General features: G+C 42.7%; 1 protein-coding gene across 6 annotated transcripts in view; it reads left to right on the top strand.

The window, feature by feature from the left end:
- The window catches only part of LOC125447405 (cAMP-dependent protein kinase catalytic subunit alpha-like), a 167,158-nt gene that overhangs the window by 62,883 nt on the left and 85,714 nt on the right, over nucleotides 1-18,561 (top strand). Inside the window, exon 1 of one of the 6 annotated variants that reach the window (XM_048521733.2) lies at nucleotides 13,419-13,840. The exons of 4 other annotated variants lie outside the window; for them this stretch is intronic. In XM_048521733.2, coding sequence (XP_048377690.1) covers nucleotides 13,819-13,840 — 22 coding nt within the window. In that variant the 5' untranslated portion in view covers nucleotides 13,419-13,818. Of the gene's footprint in view, nucleotides 1-13,418; nucleotides 13,841-13,902; nucleotides 13,992-18,561 lie in introns of those variants that run through there. One more of the 6 variants, XM_048521731.2, reaches the window with a different exon arrangement.

Genomic DNA, 18,561 nt, shown 5'->3' with positions numbered 1-18,561 from the left:
AACTACTTTTGAATTGCAATTATGATTATGTCAATCAATTCTTAAGTTTACCTGCCTTATTCCATTTAATATTTTATGTACTTAAATGAAAGGGCTCATATCAGCTGACAGTGACCCCACCACAGTAAACAGTTGCAAAACACAGAAATCGACATGCAACCTAATTAACAATTACCCAAGACCAAAGACCAGCAATCCCTCCTGGTGAAAGAAAATGTAGTAAGCTAATTTACATGGTATGGGAATGATGCTTGGACTTTATCAGGACATAGAAATAAATAGCACAAATTTCTACTTAAAATCCATTTTTGCAGATGTAGTTAAAATTAATTCTAAGCATGTTCTTCTAACTTATTTTTTATACAACTAAACAGTGGCCACTGTTGGTAGTAGATATTTGTTAACATTCTGCCTATGTGGGCATTCCCAGAACTGAGGAAGGGTCACCAGACCGGAAACGTTAACTCTGTTTTCTCCTCCACAGATGCTTCCAGACCTGCTGAGCTTTTCCAGCAACTTCGTTTTTGTTCTCTATTTCAGTAGTTGCCTCCACAAAACACAGTTCCCTCTTTTATGCCAAGAATTTTAATTCTCTAAGAAGCTTGTGTCTGTCCAATGCCTGATTTATCTGGGGAAAACATTTCTAGTAAAAACACAGAAATTTCCTTCTCTTGGTTCAATGTTCTCCTGTGTTTCTGTAGCCTCATTAATTTTAATATGGTTTTGTTGGTAAAACTGGTTGCACTACTTTTTGTGTCAGCCTGTGAAAATCCTCATGTCGCGATCTTTCATTCTACGTGTTAATCTAGCAAATATTTATCTCATGAGGAAGGGAGCAGGAGCTTGTTTGTTTTCTGCATACATTTATTCATACTCTTTAGTCCAGATAAAAGTAGACCATTATTCTTTTCTACAGATCCTGCCGCACAGGTAGAAACCAGTTTTATTTAAGCAATAAACACACTACCATGACCTTCCCAACCCTGGCCCCTCTCCACATCGAAGAAACCTCGTTTTTGTTTTGGGAAACCTACCATTAAAGCACCTAAATAATCAGTCAGACAAACAAACACAAGCACTGCCTACCGGGAAGTGGGGGATGGAGCTAAATTTCTGAAGAAGGGCCCAGACCCGAAATGTCGGCTTTCCTGTTCCTCTGATGCTTCCTGGCCTGCTGTGTTCATCCACCTCTACACCTTGTTATCTCCGACTCCAGCATCGGCAGTTCCTACTACCTCTGAGCTATATTTAAATTATGTTAGAAGGGGAAGTAATGTAATCCAGCCTCTGCAGTGCCACGTCTGCCTTTGACGGATGTGGCGGACACTGTATGTCCCTCTCTATGGACACTCAGGCATGAACATGACAGTGGAAGAGGCAGGGAGGCAGGAATCATGACCCTGTCCATTGCTTGACAGCAATTTCAGTCACATCCATGAGAAGGTCCTCTAACATACCTGCTGCTACCCACCCTGCCCGACTCCACACTGGGTGCAGAAACCATTTTTGTTCTGTAGTAATAACAAAGTGTGGAGCTGGATGAACACAGCAGGCCAAGCAGCATCTTAGGAGCACAAAAGCTGACGTTTTGGGCCTAGACCCTTCATCAGAAAAACTTTTTCTGATGAAGGTCTAGGCCCGAAATGTCAGCTTTTGTGCTCCTAAGATGCTGCTTGGCCTGCTGTGTTCATCCAGCTCCACACTTTGTTATCTCGGATTCTGCAGCATCTGCAGTTCCCATTATCTTTGTTCTTTAGTAATTCTGTTCAGACGTATTATGCCATACCCCTAGATCGAGCAGTCTGATCCTAGCTGTCTAGTTCAGAGGTAGGGACATTCCCACTATGCCACAAGAGCCCCCAGAAATTGGTTCTTAAATAAGTACACCAATTAACATTGGTTTCTTTGAATCATATCTAGAAAATGCATGGGCTGTCACTTGATTAGTTCATCTTTGGCCACATTAGCACTGTAGACTTTTCAAAATCCACAACATGGTATTCTGTAGCTATTGACTTAATATCAACCTTGGATCTTAGGTTTGTTTTCTTGAATAGATTCAATCATTTTTGGAATGTAATGGCCCCTGTATGTTCTGAAAATACAACTACTCTGATGTGTCCATGGCGGTAATGTTCCGACTTTATTGTAACACCAACGTAACACCTACAACAGTGGCTCAGCCATATTATCCAGCAAGCAGCAAAGCCACGTAGGGCTTGACTGAGCAGCCCTTTAAAATAATGCGGAGTGCATAGTGATGCTGTTGAGCACTGCTGCATTTATCACCAGTTCTGACTGTGTGGTGATTCTGGTCACTTCAGTGAGGTTCTGATGTACGTGATGAAACTGCCAGCAATCTCCAGGTCAAATTCTGTGTTGATGTCAGCTTTGACTCTGTTGATAGTACTCCAGGCCCTCAATAAGAAAGTTAGGGACTCGGGTGCCACTCCTCTAGCCTTGAACATGTAAACCAAAAAAATGCTAGCCTTCAGCTGTAGTACTGAAGGAATGCTGCACCATCAGAAGTGCCGTTGCTGCCTTTCAAATGAAAGGTCACAGAGTGGTTTTGTCTTCCCTCTCAGGTGTATGTCTTTGATTCTGGGGCACATTTAAAAGAGGAGGGGAGTTAACCCCTCAGTGTTCTGACCAATGATTATCCTGCAATCAGATTCACAGAAGCAGATAATCTGGTCATTATCACATTATGTGAACTTGCTCTGTGTAAATTGGCCACCATACTCCCAACATTCCCGGAGTACAGATGTATTTCAAAGGCTGAAGCAGTTTTAAATGAGTTGTGTTTGTGAAGGATGTCCCTTGTTGTTTTGGATATGGGGTGACAAATTGTAAACCAAATCAGCTCACATGTTTTCTCTCTCTAACCATCTCTCTCTCTCTCTCTCTCTCTCTCACTGCCCACTTCTCTGTTGTTTTATTTGCCTTACTTTTCTATAGGCAGTAATTCATCTTGTGTAAAGGTCCGTGGGTACTAGCAAGGCTCTTCTCATGTGTTTATTCTTCATGAATGAATTCGACCATCACTGTAGATGTTATTAAATGCATATAGGAGGTATGCTTAGTAAGTTTGCAGATGACTCCAAAATTGGTGGTGTAGTGGGCAGTGAAGAAGTTTATCTCCGAGTATAATGGGACATTGATCAGATGGGCCAATGGACTGAGGAGTGGCAGATAGAGTTTAATTTAGATAAATGTGAGGTGTTGCATTTTGGTAAGGCAAACCAGGGCAGGACTCATACAGTTAATAGTAGTGCCCTGAGTAGTGTTGCCAAACAAAGAGAACTGGGGGTGCAGATGCATAGTTCCTAGAAAATGGAGTCGCAGGTAAATAGGGTAGTAAAGAAGACATTTGGTACGTTTGCCTTTACTGGTGTGTACAATGAATGCAGGAGTTGTGATGTCATGTTATGGCAGTGCAGGGCATTGGTCAGGTTACTTTTAGAATACTGTGTTCAATTCTGGGTTTCCCTGCTATAGGAAAGATAGAACATAGAACATAGAACAGTACAGCACAGAACAGGCCCCTCAGCCCACAATGTTGTGCTGATCATTGATCCTCATGTATGCACCTTCAAATTTCTGTGACCATATGCATGTCCAGCAGTCTCTTAAATGACCCCAATGACCTTGCTTCCACAACTGCTGCTGGCAACGCATTCCATGCTCTCACAACTCTCTGTGTAAAGAACCCACCTCTGACATCCCCTCTATACTTTACTCCAACCAGCTTAAAACTATGACCCCTCGTGCTAGCCATTTCTGCCCTGGGAAATAGTCTCTGGCTATCAACTCTGTCTATGCCTCTCATTATCTTGTATACCTCAATTAGGTCCCCTCTCCTCCTCCTTTTCTCCAATGAAAAGAGACCGAGCTCAGTCAACCTCTCTTCATAAGATAAGCCCTCCAGTCCAGGCAGCATCCTGGTAAACCTCCTCTGAACCCTCTCCAAAGCATCCACATCTTTCCTATAATAGGGCGACCAGAACTGGACGCAGTATTCCAAGTGCGGTCTAACCAAAGTTTTATAGAGCTGCAACAAGATCTCACGACTCTTAAACTCAATCCCCCTGTTAATGAAAGCCAAAACACCATATGCTTTCTTAACAACCCTGTCCACTTGGGTGGCCATTTTCAGGGATCTATGTATCTGCACACCAAGATCCCTCTGTTCCTCCACACTGCCAAGAATCCTATCCTTAATCCTGTACTCACCTTTCAAATTCGACCTTCCAAAATGCATCACCTCGCATTTATCCAGGTTGAACTCCATCTGCCACCTCTCAGCCCATCTCTACATCCTGTCAATGTCCTGCTGCAGCCTACAACAGCCCTCTATACTGTCAACGACACCTCCGACCTTTGTGTCGTCTGCAAACTTGCTGACCCATCCCTCAATCCCTCATCCAAGTCATTAATAAAAATTACAAACAGTAGAGGCCCAAGGACAGAGCCCTGTGGAACCCCACTCACCACTAACTTCCAGGCAGAATATTTTCCTTCTACTACCACTCGCTGTCTTCTGTTGGCCAGCCAATTCTGTATCCAGGCAGAGATAATGGGAACTGCAGATGCTGGAGAATTCCAAGATAATAAAATGTGAGGCTGGATGAACACAGCAGGCCAAGCAGCATCTCAGGAGCACAAAAGCTGACGTTTCGGGCCTAGACCCTTCATCAGAGAGGGGGATGGGGAGAGGGAACTGGAATAAATAGGGTGGGAGGGGGAGGCGGACCGAAGATGGAGAGTACAAGAGAGTTGCAATGGGAGAGAGATTCCCTGAGGTTGGTCCGGAGGGAGGAGGGTAACTTCTTCAGGTTAGGCATCCCTGGAAGAGGCTTCGCAGTGAGGTTAAAATAGTATCAGAGATAATGGGAACTGCCTGCTGTGTTCATCCAGCCTCACATTTTATTATCTTGGAATTCTCCAGCATCTGCAGTTCCCATTATCTCTGATACTATTTTAACCTCACTGCGAAGCCTCTTCCAGGGATGCCTAACCTGAAGAAGTTACCCTCCTCCCTCCGGACCAACCTCAGGGAATCTCTCTCCCATTGCAACTCTCTTGTACTCTCCATCTTCGGTCCGCCTCCCCCTCTCTCCCTATTTATTCCAGTTCCCTCTCCCCATCCCCGTCTCTGATGAAGGGTCTAGGCCCGAAACGTCAGCTTTTGTGCTCCTGAGATGCTGCTTGGCCTGCTGTGTTCATCCAGCCTCACATTTTATTATCCCTGTATCCAGGCAGCTAAGTTCCCCTGTATCCCATTCCTCTTGACCTTCTGAATGAGCCTAACATGGGGAACCTTATCAAATGCCTTACTGAAGTCCATATACACCACATCCACAGCTCGACCCTCATCAACTTTTCTAGTCACATCCTCAAAGAACTCGATAAGGTTTGTGAGGCATGACCTGCCCCTCACAAAGCCGTGTTGACTGCATTTGATCAAGCCATGCTCTTCCAGATGGTCATAAATCCTATTCCTCAGAATCCTTTCTAACACCTTGCAGATGACAGACGTGAGACTTACTGGTCTGTAATTGCCGGGGATTTCTCTATTTCCTTTCTTGAAGAGAGGAATTACATTTGCCTCTGTCCAGTCCTCAGGTACGACTCCAGTGGAGAGCGAGGATGCAAAGATCCTCGCAGGTGGCGAAGCAATTGCATTTCTCGCTTCCCAAAGCAGCCGAGGACAAATCTGGTCCGGGCCTGGCGACTTGTCAATCTTAATGTTTGACAAAATTTTCAGCACATCAGCTTCCTCTATCTCTATCCATTCCAGCATGCACACCTGCTCTTTAAAGGTTTCATTCACTACAAAGTTCGTTTCTTTCGTAAAGATGTTGTTAAACTAGAAAGGGTTCAGAAAAGATTTACAAGAATGTTGCCAGGATTAGAGGATTTGAACTATCGGGAGAAGCCGGCCACGAAAATAAGACCCAGCCTGGATCATTGGAGGCTGAGAGGTGACCTTATAGAGGTTTATAAAATCATGAGAGACATAGATAGGGTGAAAAGCCAAAGTCTTTTACCCAGGGTAAGGGAGTCCAAAATTAGTGGGCATAGGTTTAAGATGAGAGGGGTAAGATTTAAAAGGGACCTAAGGGACAACTTTTCATGCAGAGAGTGGTGTGTGTGTGGAGCGAGCTGCCAGAGAAAATGGAGGCATAAACAATTACAACATTTAAAGGGCATCTGGATGGGTATATGAATAAGAAGGATTTAGAGGGATATGGGCCACATGCTGGCAAATGGGACTAGATCAGTTTAGTGTATATGGTTGGCATGGACGAGTTAAACCGAAGGGCCTGTTTCTGTGCTGCACAATTCTATGACTCTGTAAGTGGGAACAAGAACCCTGGTGAATGTTCTCACGAGTGCTGTCTCAAATTCTGCATCTCACACATGCTGATGTAGCTAACTTGGCATTGAACCTGGGACCTTCTCAATTTGCCTCATTCTGTTCCACACTTGGTAATGGTGGTTTGCAGCTGAGACATTGAGGAAGTCATCATCAGACATGACCTTTCTGTGGCAGTTATGGAAACAGAAAATCAGCATTTTGACGTAAGAAAACATTTTCTGGAATGTCTGCTTTGTTAATTAAGACTAAATTGTGGTGTGTGTTTATGTGAAGATTTTATGTGCAATCAGACCTTCTTGCTAAACTTCATCTACATATCAGAGGCCATTCGTGAACTTCAATCACAGAGTTTCTAGTTTGAACAACATGGTGCAGTGCACAGTGATGAATGATGTGCATTATTCTTCTTAAGTAAGTCAGATCTATTTTTCAAAATTGATTAGTGAATTAGCTAGAATTGAGGATTTCTAGGGGATTGTTGCTGTTGTGAAATTTGCAAAGTTGTGTTCCTTTGCTCGATGAATTCCCTTCATGCTTGAAGCTTCTCTCAATCACCAAAACCCACGGAGAGCAGCAACTCTACAGAAGTAAGCGCTGATATTGCAGTGCCCTGTCCACAGTGCTTACAAGTTATTCTGCAGACAGCTATTGTTTCAGTTTCACCTGCGTCCCATTTAGACCTTGGTATCTTATGGACTCATAGGGTCATGCAGCTGAGAACAGACCCTTCTACCCAATCAGTCCATGCCGAATGTAATCCCAAACTAAACTAGTCCCAGCTACCTGCTTCTGGCCCATATCCCTCCAAACCTTTCTTATTCATATATCTATCCAAATGCCTTTTAAACATTTTAATTGTACCTGCATCCATCACTTCCCCAGGATGTTCATTCCACATACGAACTGTATAAAAAAATTTGCCTCTTTCATTTTTTATAAATCTCTCTCCTCTCACCTTAAAAATGTGCCCCTAGTTTTGAAATACCCAATTCTAGGGAAAAGGCAACTCCTATTAACTCTATCTATACATCTCATTATTTTATAAACTTCTTTCTGGTTGCCTCTCAACCTCCTACATTCCAGTGAAAGAGCCCCAGCCTATCTTATGAAATCCACGACCACTTGACCAAAGTGTTATTTTTAAATGGCAGAACTCCTGCTTCAGATTGTTTCACAGTGATGATGAAGTTGTAGGTTGGCAGTAGCATTTTGCATGGATCTGTTAATTTTCCCATAGTCTGTTAGACTGTTACCTGTTCCCATCATGGTCTGACTGACAGTCCCAGCTTGGTTGACTGTGAGTCAGCCAATTATTCAGGACCCAAAGTAGAAAATCTAGGCTGACACTGCAATGCAGTACTGACAGAGCACAACATTTGAGGTCCCATCACGTTGAGAAACTAAAACTAGATGTTTTTATTCAGGTGGATTTAAAAAGTTCCCAAGGCTCTATTCAATTAAAATACTCAGTAGTTCACCTGGAGAGCAGTGGTTACTCAATTGTTGAGTATATTTAGGGCAAATGGATAGGTCTTTGGATGCAGAAGGATTTGAGGGATACAGTGACAGTGAAAGAATGTAGGTAGAGGTAGAAGATCAGCCATCATTACTGAATTGTGTAGCAGGCTCAAAACGTTAAATGACTAATTCCAATTTCTTACATTCAGTGGCCTGGTCCTCATTTTAGAGCTCCAAGCACTGCCACTAAAACGACTGAACTATCATCCATCTCATGAGATAATGGGAACTGCAGATGATGGAGAATCCAAGATAACAAAGTGTGGAGCTGGATGAACACAGCAGGCCAAGCAGCATCTCAGGAGCACAAAAGCTGATGTTTCGGGCCTAGACCCTTCATCAGAGCCTCATCAGATCTGATGAAGGGTCTAGGCCCGAAACGTCAGCCTTTGTGCTCCTAAGGTGCTGCTTGGCCTGCTGTGTTCATCCAGCTCCACACTTTGTTATCATCCATCTCATTGCTGTTTGGACTTGCCAGCAAAATTACATTGCCTTTTAGGGGAACAGTGCACAAGAAAGGACACAGCTTTGGGTTTGAACCATGAGACCCAACTATAAGTGAGGCCTGTGAGTAATTTTTCTGTGTTAAAATAGATAAGAATTTCCAAAAGTACCTCGATGTCAAAACCAATAATTGGTGCCTTTTGTTAAGCTACAAGAGCAAGTTCCATAACCCTAAAGTGTTCTGTTACTTTCTCAGGTGGAGGCAAGGCCACCCCTCTTGATCATATTTGTCATGTTGATAGAGATGAATCGTGTGGTTCTGGGGGCAGGAAGACCTGCTGCTAATGAATATTCAGGAGTATTTATTAAAGTCAGTAAATTGAGAATGCCTGAGGAGTGCTCATCCTATTCTTCACAGCTTTCAGCTCACCAGCGGTGTTTAATTACTGTGGATTCTAAATCATCTTTTGTTGGGTGCAACTTCAGTCAGGATTCTTTTGTGCAGCAGCACGGAGTGATTTGGGAAGTGTCAGAGTGATGAGTTTGAGCCTTCAGATGTGTGGGTACTGTTTGTAGCAGTGGGAGTTTAATTTCAGAATGATATGAGGCAGGCACAGTGGAAGAGCTGTACCATATACTTGGTGGATGTAAACTGCAGCAGTCTTGCCCTGCAGGATGGCCCTTTGTTCATTTCACACTTGTGCCTTCACAAATTAAAAGTCTGTCATGTTTGAAGTTGAGAGAATGCGGATGTACAGTAGCCCAAAAAAACGTTGATGAGTATTTTCACTGCAGGCTTGCAGAGTGTTTTGATAGACAGCCAGCTGCAGTTCATCGCCACATCCACGCAGTTTTATCAGGTCTAAATGCTTATAAAACTATAGTGAGGTCTGGAACCAGTAACACCACATCTCCTGGACTACATTTAATTGAATTTGCAGCTCTAGTTTTGTAAACGTGCAGATCAGTCTGATGTGATTTGTAAAAAGTGCTATAGTTTTCTCGTCTTCTCACAAGATCAATTCATTAATTCCAGGATCAGTAATACCACTTGTGTGCTGATCATTTTAAAGATTTGAAGTTGTAAACTTCCACTTTGTCCACCTTTTGTCTGCTGTTTTTCGACCTTCAACCTGCTTCTCTGGTCCGGCCCAGTATCACTTGCTTTGGTTTCACATCCACTTTGTCGAATTGTATCACAGTAAGGGTGTTTGGGACAGTGGAAGGGTTAAAGCATAAGCGTGCATCAATGTGACTGGAACGCTTCCAATAGTTTGCAAATATATTTCTAAACCATTTGATTCAGTCTGTAAACTGATCAGCATAATCTCAAGTGTGCTGGCAATTTCCTTTTCAGGTAATTAAGGATTTTGTACACATATGCATGGAACTGAGGTACATGTTTGACATACTCCACATCTAAAACTTGGATTTGTCAGATGGTGAATGAGGTAACTGCGTGCATTTTTCCTCTGATACATTGGGGACTATTGGTTTGTATTATTGTGAAAAATCAACAGTAGAAAGTCGTACTGGCCAATTAGTTTAATCTGACTTGTTTAAAAGCAGGTGGGAAAGACTCAGAACTTGAAAATTGAAGATGCATATTCCCATATTATTAAAATAACTTAGGACATTCCTAGAATGCCAGTGTGCAGTACAGCTGGTTACCAGTCTGCCACTGGTCCTGGAGCCATCAGAAATGTTCTTTAAAGTGGAGAAGTGTTTAATCTCTCAACCTCTGTATCTTTGGTGCAAATGCGTCCACAACTGCAATGAGGTGGTTTTGCTAAAGTTTCACCAGTAATTAGGAGTGTCCCTAAGGAGATGAGAAGTCACTGGGCCAAATTTTACATGTAATTTAGTGCCTCATTATAATCTCATATATTCTCAGTATTTCTGGAATAGCAAACCAGTAATTGTTTATGGATGCGATCATGGGAAATCATATTTGACTAATTCGTTAGAGCTTTTCGAGGAGCTCTCAACCAGAGTGGATAGAGGGGAACTGGTAGATGTGTTGTATTTGGACTTCCAGAACATGTTTGACAAGTTTTGTCACAAAAGGTTCAGTCATAAGGTAAGAGCCCATGATGTGGATGGAGAATTAGGTAATGGGCAAGAAACAGCCAGTGGGGATAAGGGGTTCTGTTTCATTTTGGACAGTGTGTAACCAGTGAGGTTCCGCAGGGATCACTACTGCAAACTCATCTGTTTGCAATGTATGTTAATGACTTGGAGGAAGGCAGCGAATGTACTGTAGCTATATTCACAGACAACACAAAAATAGGTGGAAAGGTGAAGGTGATACAACAGTTTATAGAGAGATATTGATAGGTTAATTAATTGGGCAGAAAGTTGGCAAATTGATTGTAATGTGGGGGAAAATGTGAAAATGTTTATATTGGAAAACAGAACAAAAGAATTATGACTATTCTTGTCATAATTTAAATGGAGAAAAGCTGCAGCACAAAGGGTCTCAGACATATTTGTGCACAAAGCACAGAAAATTGGTACGCAGGTACAGCAGATAATCAGGAAGACTAATGGAATGGCCCTTATTTCAAGTGGTTGGAGTATGAGAGGAGGGAACTTTTACTGTAACTGTGCAAGGTGCTGGGTAAGACCACAACTGGAGTACTGTGACAGTTTTGGCCTTCTTATTTGAGAAAAAAAATCTCATAGTTTCATTGGAGGCAGTTCAGAGAATGTTCACCATGATGATTCCTGGTATGGAGGGATTTAAAGAAGAGTGAGAAGTGATCTCATTGAAATATAGAGGACTCTTAAGGAACTTGACAGGGTAAATACTGAGGTGATGTTTCCTTCATGGGAGAGTCTAGGACATAATAAAGGGGTGCCAGTAAAAGATTGAGAGGAGGATAAATTTCTTCTCTCAGAATGTTGAGTCTTTTTGGAACTTCTTGTGGCCTAAACAGCCCACTCCTTTTCCAACTCCAGTATTACCAAGATGGCACCAGCATGTTAGGTCGTGTTCAGGCCTTTTGTTTTGTTTTCTTTTCTTCTTCCTTTCTTCTTCATCTCCAAAGCCGAAGTGGTGTCGGCAGGTTAGTGCCTGCAATTTCAGCAGCAAGGACCAGGGCTGCTGGCAGTGTTGGCAGTGCCAGGAGCCTGGACCCCCAGCGACAGTAGGCCTGGAGTCTGGACCCCCAGCAGCAGTAGGCCCGGAGCCTGGACCCACAGTGACAGTAGGCCTGGAGCCTGGACTCCTGACAGTGCCAGCAAGGCAGCGATGGCAGAAGGGGCATCGGGGTCGTCGTCGCTGTTCCTGGAGCGGGACTCCTTGAGAAGAACCCTTATTTAAGTAATTTCTTTTTAACCAGTTAGAACTTAAAATGATGGTAGATTGTGGCAACAAAACAGTTTTCACTCCATCTTCAAGATATATTGGACAATAAATAAGTCCTCCTTCCCTCCCTCCCTCTGATGTGATGTGACATGATTTGCAGCTTACTACCAGTCCAAGCTCTCTGTCAGCCTGGATTGAGTGTATTCTTTCTTTGGATAGTCATACATCTGAATTCTCTTAATTTCAATCCGGACAGACATTTATTTTGCTGGATCCAAATTAATAACATTTGAAAGACATTATCTCTCCATTTTGCTAGTTGTGGTCTCTGACTAGGAACTCCTGTGCAAGTGATATGCTTCATCACATAATAACAGACACTCTGAATAAGAATGCTTTTGTACATAGATGATCGCTGTTATATTTTGCCTTGCATTCAGCTTGTCCCAAAGATGGATTGACACTTGCTGCTGCTATGGTTGGTTTCTGCACTTAAGTATTAGCACTGTGTCAGGAGATTCTCCAATGTTTGAATCAGTGATGAATGTTAATGTAAAAGGAAGGTGTTTTTTCTGTTTCTCCCAGTATCAATATGATGCTGCCTGGGTCAGTATGGTACTGATTAGTCATTTAATAGAGCTTCTTCTGTACTACCCCTTAAGACTCTCCAAGGCAGCTATTACAAGTTTACACTCAGCTTTAGCTGTGCAGTGTTTTAAATGTAACACAATGTCTCGGGGTGCTTCACAGGAATTGTATATACCTACATTTGCCACCAAGCTGCATAAGGAAACAGTAGGGCAGGTGACCAAAAGCTTGGTAAAAGAAGGAAGGTTTAAAGATTTTGGATGGAAATGCCAGAGCTTGACGTTCAGGCAGTTGAAAATGCAACCAATCTAACGACGGGGAGATGGTTGCCATTGAAAGAGCACAGGTCTGTGAAGATTATGGGACTGGAGTGGGTTACAGAGACATAAAAGGGCAGAGTTAGGAAACAATTGGAAACAAAGATGATAATTTTAAAAATAGGCCATTGGTAGGAAGGGGTTCACTGTAGGCCCAGAGCACATAGATGTTGTATGAATGGAACATTGCATTTTAGGATACAGGGCAACAGAGTTTTGGATCTCAGCTTATTGAAGAGTGCAAGGTACAGAGCATAGCTCTCCCCACAATGCCCCATCAAGCATACCTGAGGCAGACACAGGGTAAAAGTTTCCACTGAATTATCTCCATCTGACATTCTCAGGACATTAAAGCACGTAGTTAAATTTAAGGTGAAGCATACTCCACACTGTCCCATCAAACACTGTCAGGGCAGGTAAGCACAAGTTCAATCGAGAATGCAACTTACTGTCCTGGCGAAAAATGTTGTAGCATTTTATAATTCACAGCATCTTATAATTCCAAGTTTTCAGTACTGCAGCAGGATTGCAAAGACATTTTAGTATGAAAGCAAGTTTGCTTATGAAGATATTTTTGTTGTGTTCAGAAACTGCTTTCTACTATTGGGACTGAATGAATGACCTTGTAATAAGAGGTTTAACTGAGCTGACTGTTACAAGACCACCCTCGTTCTTCCTTTTCTTTGCTTCAAGCAGCCTGCAGTGGCCGTGCAAAGCCAGGAAGTCCAGTGTAAATATAGTAACTCTATCAATGTTGCCATGTGAATATCCAGTACAGCTAGTGGAGTGTGGAAGGTTGACGTCCTTGGGTGTCTATCACGTGAGCTGATTTGTATTGCCCTGAGTGCCGAAGGCAGGGGCCCCAGCGTTGTAACAGCTTCTTGTTGTCTTTGCTGAACATGTTATATTGGCCCAGATGTAGTCTCTCAGTATGCTCTTAAGAGATGGCGCAAACTATTTACTGAAGTGTTATTAACTGTTTGCCAGCTCCCTTCTCTTCATGGCCTGACTCGCTTGTTTTGGGAAAGTTTGAAGTGATTGATCTCAGAGAGCACTCTTTGACTGTGACTGAACTGCACTGATTTCCAGGTGTGATTCGTGAAGTGGGTGCTAAAGCTGTGTACTCTAAAGCAACATTTTGCACTAGTGTGGCTCAGCCTCTGAGCCAGTTGCAGAGCAGCCAACTGGATACAATAGAGGAGCTGACGATAGGGTACATCACTCCCCACACATTCCTAAAAGCAAGTCAGGAAAGCAGGATGTCCGAAGACGGTTGGGATGGTAAGCAAGGGTGCAGCCGAGCAGTTTGTCTGTCACACTTTTCCAGTTGTTCATTCGTGACATTTCATGTTTGTGTCAGAGCAGTCTCTCAAATCCCCATGTGAACAGAGTTTTTGTCTAAAGAGACTTCTGCAGTACTTGAGGGTAAATGGTATGTTAAACTCCAAAGGACTGTGCCAATTTATATTTCAGTGTTTTTCTGCTTGCGTCTTTATATTTATGTGTGTCTCCTGCCTAAAATCACTGGATTCAGCAGGGCAATGTGTGAGATGGTGCCTCATACTTACTGTTCAAGATGTACCAACTCTGAGAGACCAGATATGACAGTTGCCCCTCCGAGTGCTCGTGTGTATAAGTTTATTAGCAGTGAAGAATAATGGGCTGTGTTTCTTGAAAAGGATTTCACAGACTCTGCATTGTTCTGTCCCAGTTCCACTTATATTGAGGACTTGCACAAGTGGTATGTAATTTATAAACTAGATTATTCTTAGAAAACGTAAATTCTTATTGTGTATTTACAGTATTTTTTTTAAAGTTTTTTTTAAAGCGTGATCTGATGTGTGCTGAGTTAGGTAAAACGTTAAAAACTGAAAGAACTAATGCTGTAAATCAGAAACAAAAACAGGAGTTGCTGGAAAAGCTCAGCAGGTCTGGCAGCAACTGTGCAGAGAAATCAGAGTTAACGTTTTGGCTACAGTGTCACCGGACCCGCAACATTAACTGTGATTTCTCTCCTTAGATGCTTCCAGACCTGCTGAACTTTTCCAGCAACTTCTGTTTTTGTAGGTATAACATTATGTCATGTTAAATTAATATGGTGTTTGAATGTCTGAATCAATTTCCCTTACCCGAGTGGGTTCATTGTGCTGCATGCTGCCAAGTATATCTGTGATCCATCAGTTCATTGAAGGGTTAACTTATTTTTTTTCAATTCCAAGCTTGAGACCTGTAAATTTAAGCAGAGTCTGGAACTTGTAAGACTTCTGTAAAATGTGAACATTTAAATGTTTTTTGCAACTGAAGTCTTTGAGATCTGGCCGTAGTAGTAATCACATCTTGAGAACTTGTCAGTGATGTCAGAGAATGCAGATTTGCATGGCAACCATTTAGTTCCTTATTAGCTGTTCGTCTAAAAATCTCATCATTCTGAAAAACTTACAAGTTATCAGAGTTTGGTGGCATAATGTCATAAGGGCACAGAAGGAGGCCATTTTGCCCATTTTTCAAAATTCTTTCATGGGACGAGGGTGTTGCTGGCTAGCCAGCATTTATTGCCCGATCCCAGTTGCCCTTGAGAAGGTGGTGCTAAGCTGCCTTCTTGAACTGCTTGGGTCCATGTGCAGTAAGTAGACACAGAATGCTGTTAGGGAGAGAGTTCCAGAATTTTGACCCAGTGGAGCTGATGGAACATCAATATGATTCCAAGTCAGGACAGTGAGTGACTTGGAAGGGAGCTTGCGTGTGGTGGTGTTCCCATGTATCTGCTGCCCTTGTCTTTCTAGATGGAAGTGGTTGTGGGTTTGTAGGTGCTGTCTCAGGGTCTTTGGTGAATCTCTGCAGGGCATCTGGTGGAAAATACACACTGCGGTTACTGAGTGTCAATAGTAGAGGGAGTGGATGTTGTGAATGTGGTGCCAATCAAGCAGGCTGCTTTATCCTGGATCGTCATCGAGTGATACAGCACGGAAACAGACCCTTTGGTCCAACTAGTCCATACCAACCAAATTTCCCAAATTAGATAGTCTGACTTGTCTGCATTTGGCCTATGCCCCTCTAAACCTTGCCTATTCATGTACCTGTCCAAATGTCTTTTAAATGTTGTAACTCAGCCTGCATCTACCACTTCCTCTGGCAGTTTATTCCATATACGAACCATTTGCAGTGTGAAAATGTTGCCCCTCAGGTCCCTTTTAAATTTTTCTCCTCTCACCTTAAAAATATGCCCCGTAGTTTTGAATTCCCTCACCATAGGGAAAAGATATTTACTATACACCTAATCTATGCCCTTCGTGATTTTATTAACCTCTATAAGGCCACCCCTCAACTTCCTACACTCCATTGAGAAAAGTTTCAGCCAATCCAGCCTGTAACTCAAACACTCCTGTCCTGGCAGCGTCATTAGTCAATCTTTTCTGAACCCTTTCTAATTTAATAATATCCTTCCTAAAGCAGGGCAACCAGAACTGTGTACAATGTCCTGGACAACCTCAATATGACATCCCCTCTACTCAATGGTCTGAGCAATGACGGGAACTGTACCACCCTGTTTCCTTGTAACATAGCATTCAAAGAAATATTTAGGTGAACCCACTAGTTCTCTCAGTTCGATGGCACTACCCAGGGCACCATTCACTACATAAATCTTGCCCTTGCTCATTGTAGCAAAATACAATGCCTCTTATTTATCTAAAATAAACTCCATCTGCCACTCCTGAGTGATAGGGTAAATCAAGATCCCTTTGTAATCTAAGATAACCTTCATCACTGTTGACTATACCATCAATTTTGGTGACATCCTCAGACTTGCAAACCATGCTTTCCATATTCTCATCCAAATCATTGATATAAACGACGAACAAAAGTGAACCCAGTACTGATCCCTGTGGAACACCACTGGTCACAGGCCTCCAGTCTGAAAAACAACCCTCCACCACCACCCTCTGTCTCTTTCTGTCAAGCCAATTTTGTACTCAGTTAACAAGCTCCCATTGTATTCTATGTGATCTAACGTCACAAATCAGTCTACCATGTGGAACCTTGGCGAAGGCTTTACTAGAATCGTACAATCCCTAACAGTGTAGAAACAGGCGATTCAGTCCAACAAGTCCACACCAACTTTACAAAGAGCATCCCACCTAGACTCACCCCCTACCCTATCCTTGTATCTTGCATTTCCCAAGGCTAAAGCACTTAAATGATGTAGGCAATGTCTACTGCTCAGCCATCATCAATATTTTGGTTACATCCTCAAAAATCTCAATCAAGTTTGTGAAACACAATTTCCCATGCACAAAGCCATGCTGACTATCTCTAATCAGTCCTTACCTTTCCAAATGCATGAAAATCATATCTCTCAAAATCCCATCCAATAAGTTAGCTACCATCGATGTCAGACTCACCAGTCTGTATTTCTGAAGCTTCTCCTTACAACATTTCTTAAACAAAAGCATAACTTTAGCCGTCCTCCAGTCCTCTGGTACCTTGCCCATGGCTGTAGATGATACAGGTATCTCTGCTGGGGGCCCTGCGGTTTCTTTCCTAACTTCCCATAATATCCTGGGATACACTTGATTAGATCCCAGAGATTTAGCCACCTTCGTTTTCTAACACCTCCATCACCAAATTGTCTGTAATGTGGACTGTTTTCAAGACATCAATATTTATTTCCCTGAGTTCCCTAGTCCCTATGTCTTTCACCACAGTAAAAACTGGGGCAAAATATTTGTTTAATATTTCTCTGATCTCCTGTGATTCCAGACATAGATGGCCTTGTTGATCTTTAAGGGCCCCTCTTCTCTCCCTAGTTGTCAAACTTCTTTCCTGTTGTTGGAGCTGGCAAGTGGAGAGTGTTCCATCACACTCCTGATTTGCACCTTACAGATGGTGGACAGACTTTGGGGAGTTGGGAGGTGAGCTCCTCATGCAGTATTTCTAACTTCTGACCACTTGTAGCCAGTATATTTACCTGACAAGTCCATCTGTGTAATCATCAGCGAACATCCCCACATCTGACCTTGTGATGGAAGGAAGATCATTGATGAAGCAGCTGAAGATGGTTGGGTCAGAGACACTATCATGAGGAACTCATGAAGATATGTCCTGGAGCTGAGATGACTGACCTGCAACATCTACAATCATTTCCCACGTCCCAGGTATGACTCCAACCATAGGAGAGTTTGCCCCTGATTCACATTGATTCTAGTTTTCCTAGAGCTCCTTGATGCCACACTTGGTCAAATGCAGCCTTAATGTCAAGGGCTGTCATTGTCATCTCACCTGTGGAATTCAACTCTTTTATCCATGTTTGAGCCAAGACAGTAATGAGCTTGGGAGATGAGCGGCTTTGGCAGAACCCAAATTGAGCATCAGTTTTTGTTGCTGAGCAGGTCCTGCCTAATTGATGATATCTTCTATTACTTTACTGATGATCGAGAGTACTGATGAAATGCTAATTGACTAGAACAGATTCATCATCTTTTTGTGCACAGGAAGTACCTGGGTAATTTTCCTCATTGTCAGGTGATTGCCAGTATTGTAACTGTACCAGATCAGCTTGGCAAGGGGTACGTCAAGTCTTCAGTGCTATTGCTGGAGTATGGTCAGGACCCTTTGCCTTTACAGTATCCAGTGCCTCCAACTATTTCTTCATATCACTTGGAGTGAACTGGTATGGTTGAAGACTTGCATCTATGATGTTGGGGACTGCTGGAAGAGGCCAAAACAGATCATTCACTTAGCACCTCTGTCTGCACTGGTATGTTGGGCTGTTCCATCAGTGAGGATAGGGATATTTGTGGAGCCTCCTCATTCAGTGAGATATTTAATTGTGCACCACCGTTCATGATTGGATGTGGCAACGCTGCAGAGCTTAGATCTAATATGTTGGTTGTGCGATTGCTTAGTTTTATCATTTGCTGTTTATTATGTTTGGCATGCAAGTAGTCCTGTTTGCCTGGTTCACAATGGTTGACACCTCATTTTTAGGCACGCTGGTGCTACTC

The sequence above is a fragment of the Stegostoma tigrinum genome, chromosome 35 (assembly GCF_030684315.1).
Source record: "Stegostoma tigrinum isolate sSteTig4 chromosome 35, sSteTig4.hap1, whole genome shotgun sequence".
In the NCBI taxonomy this organism is placed as follows: Eukaryota; Metazoa; Chordata; class Chondrichthyes; order Orectolobiformes; family Stegostomatidae; genus Stegostoma; species Stegostoma tigrinum.
Note: the sequence above shows the minus strand (reverse complement) of the source record. Positions and strands in the feature narration are given on the sequence as shown.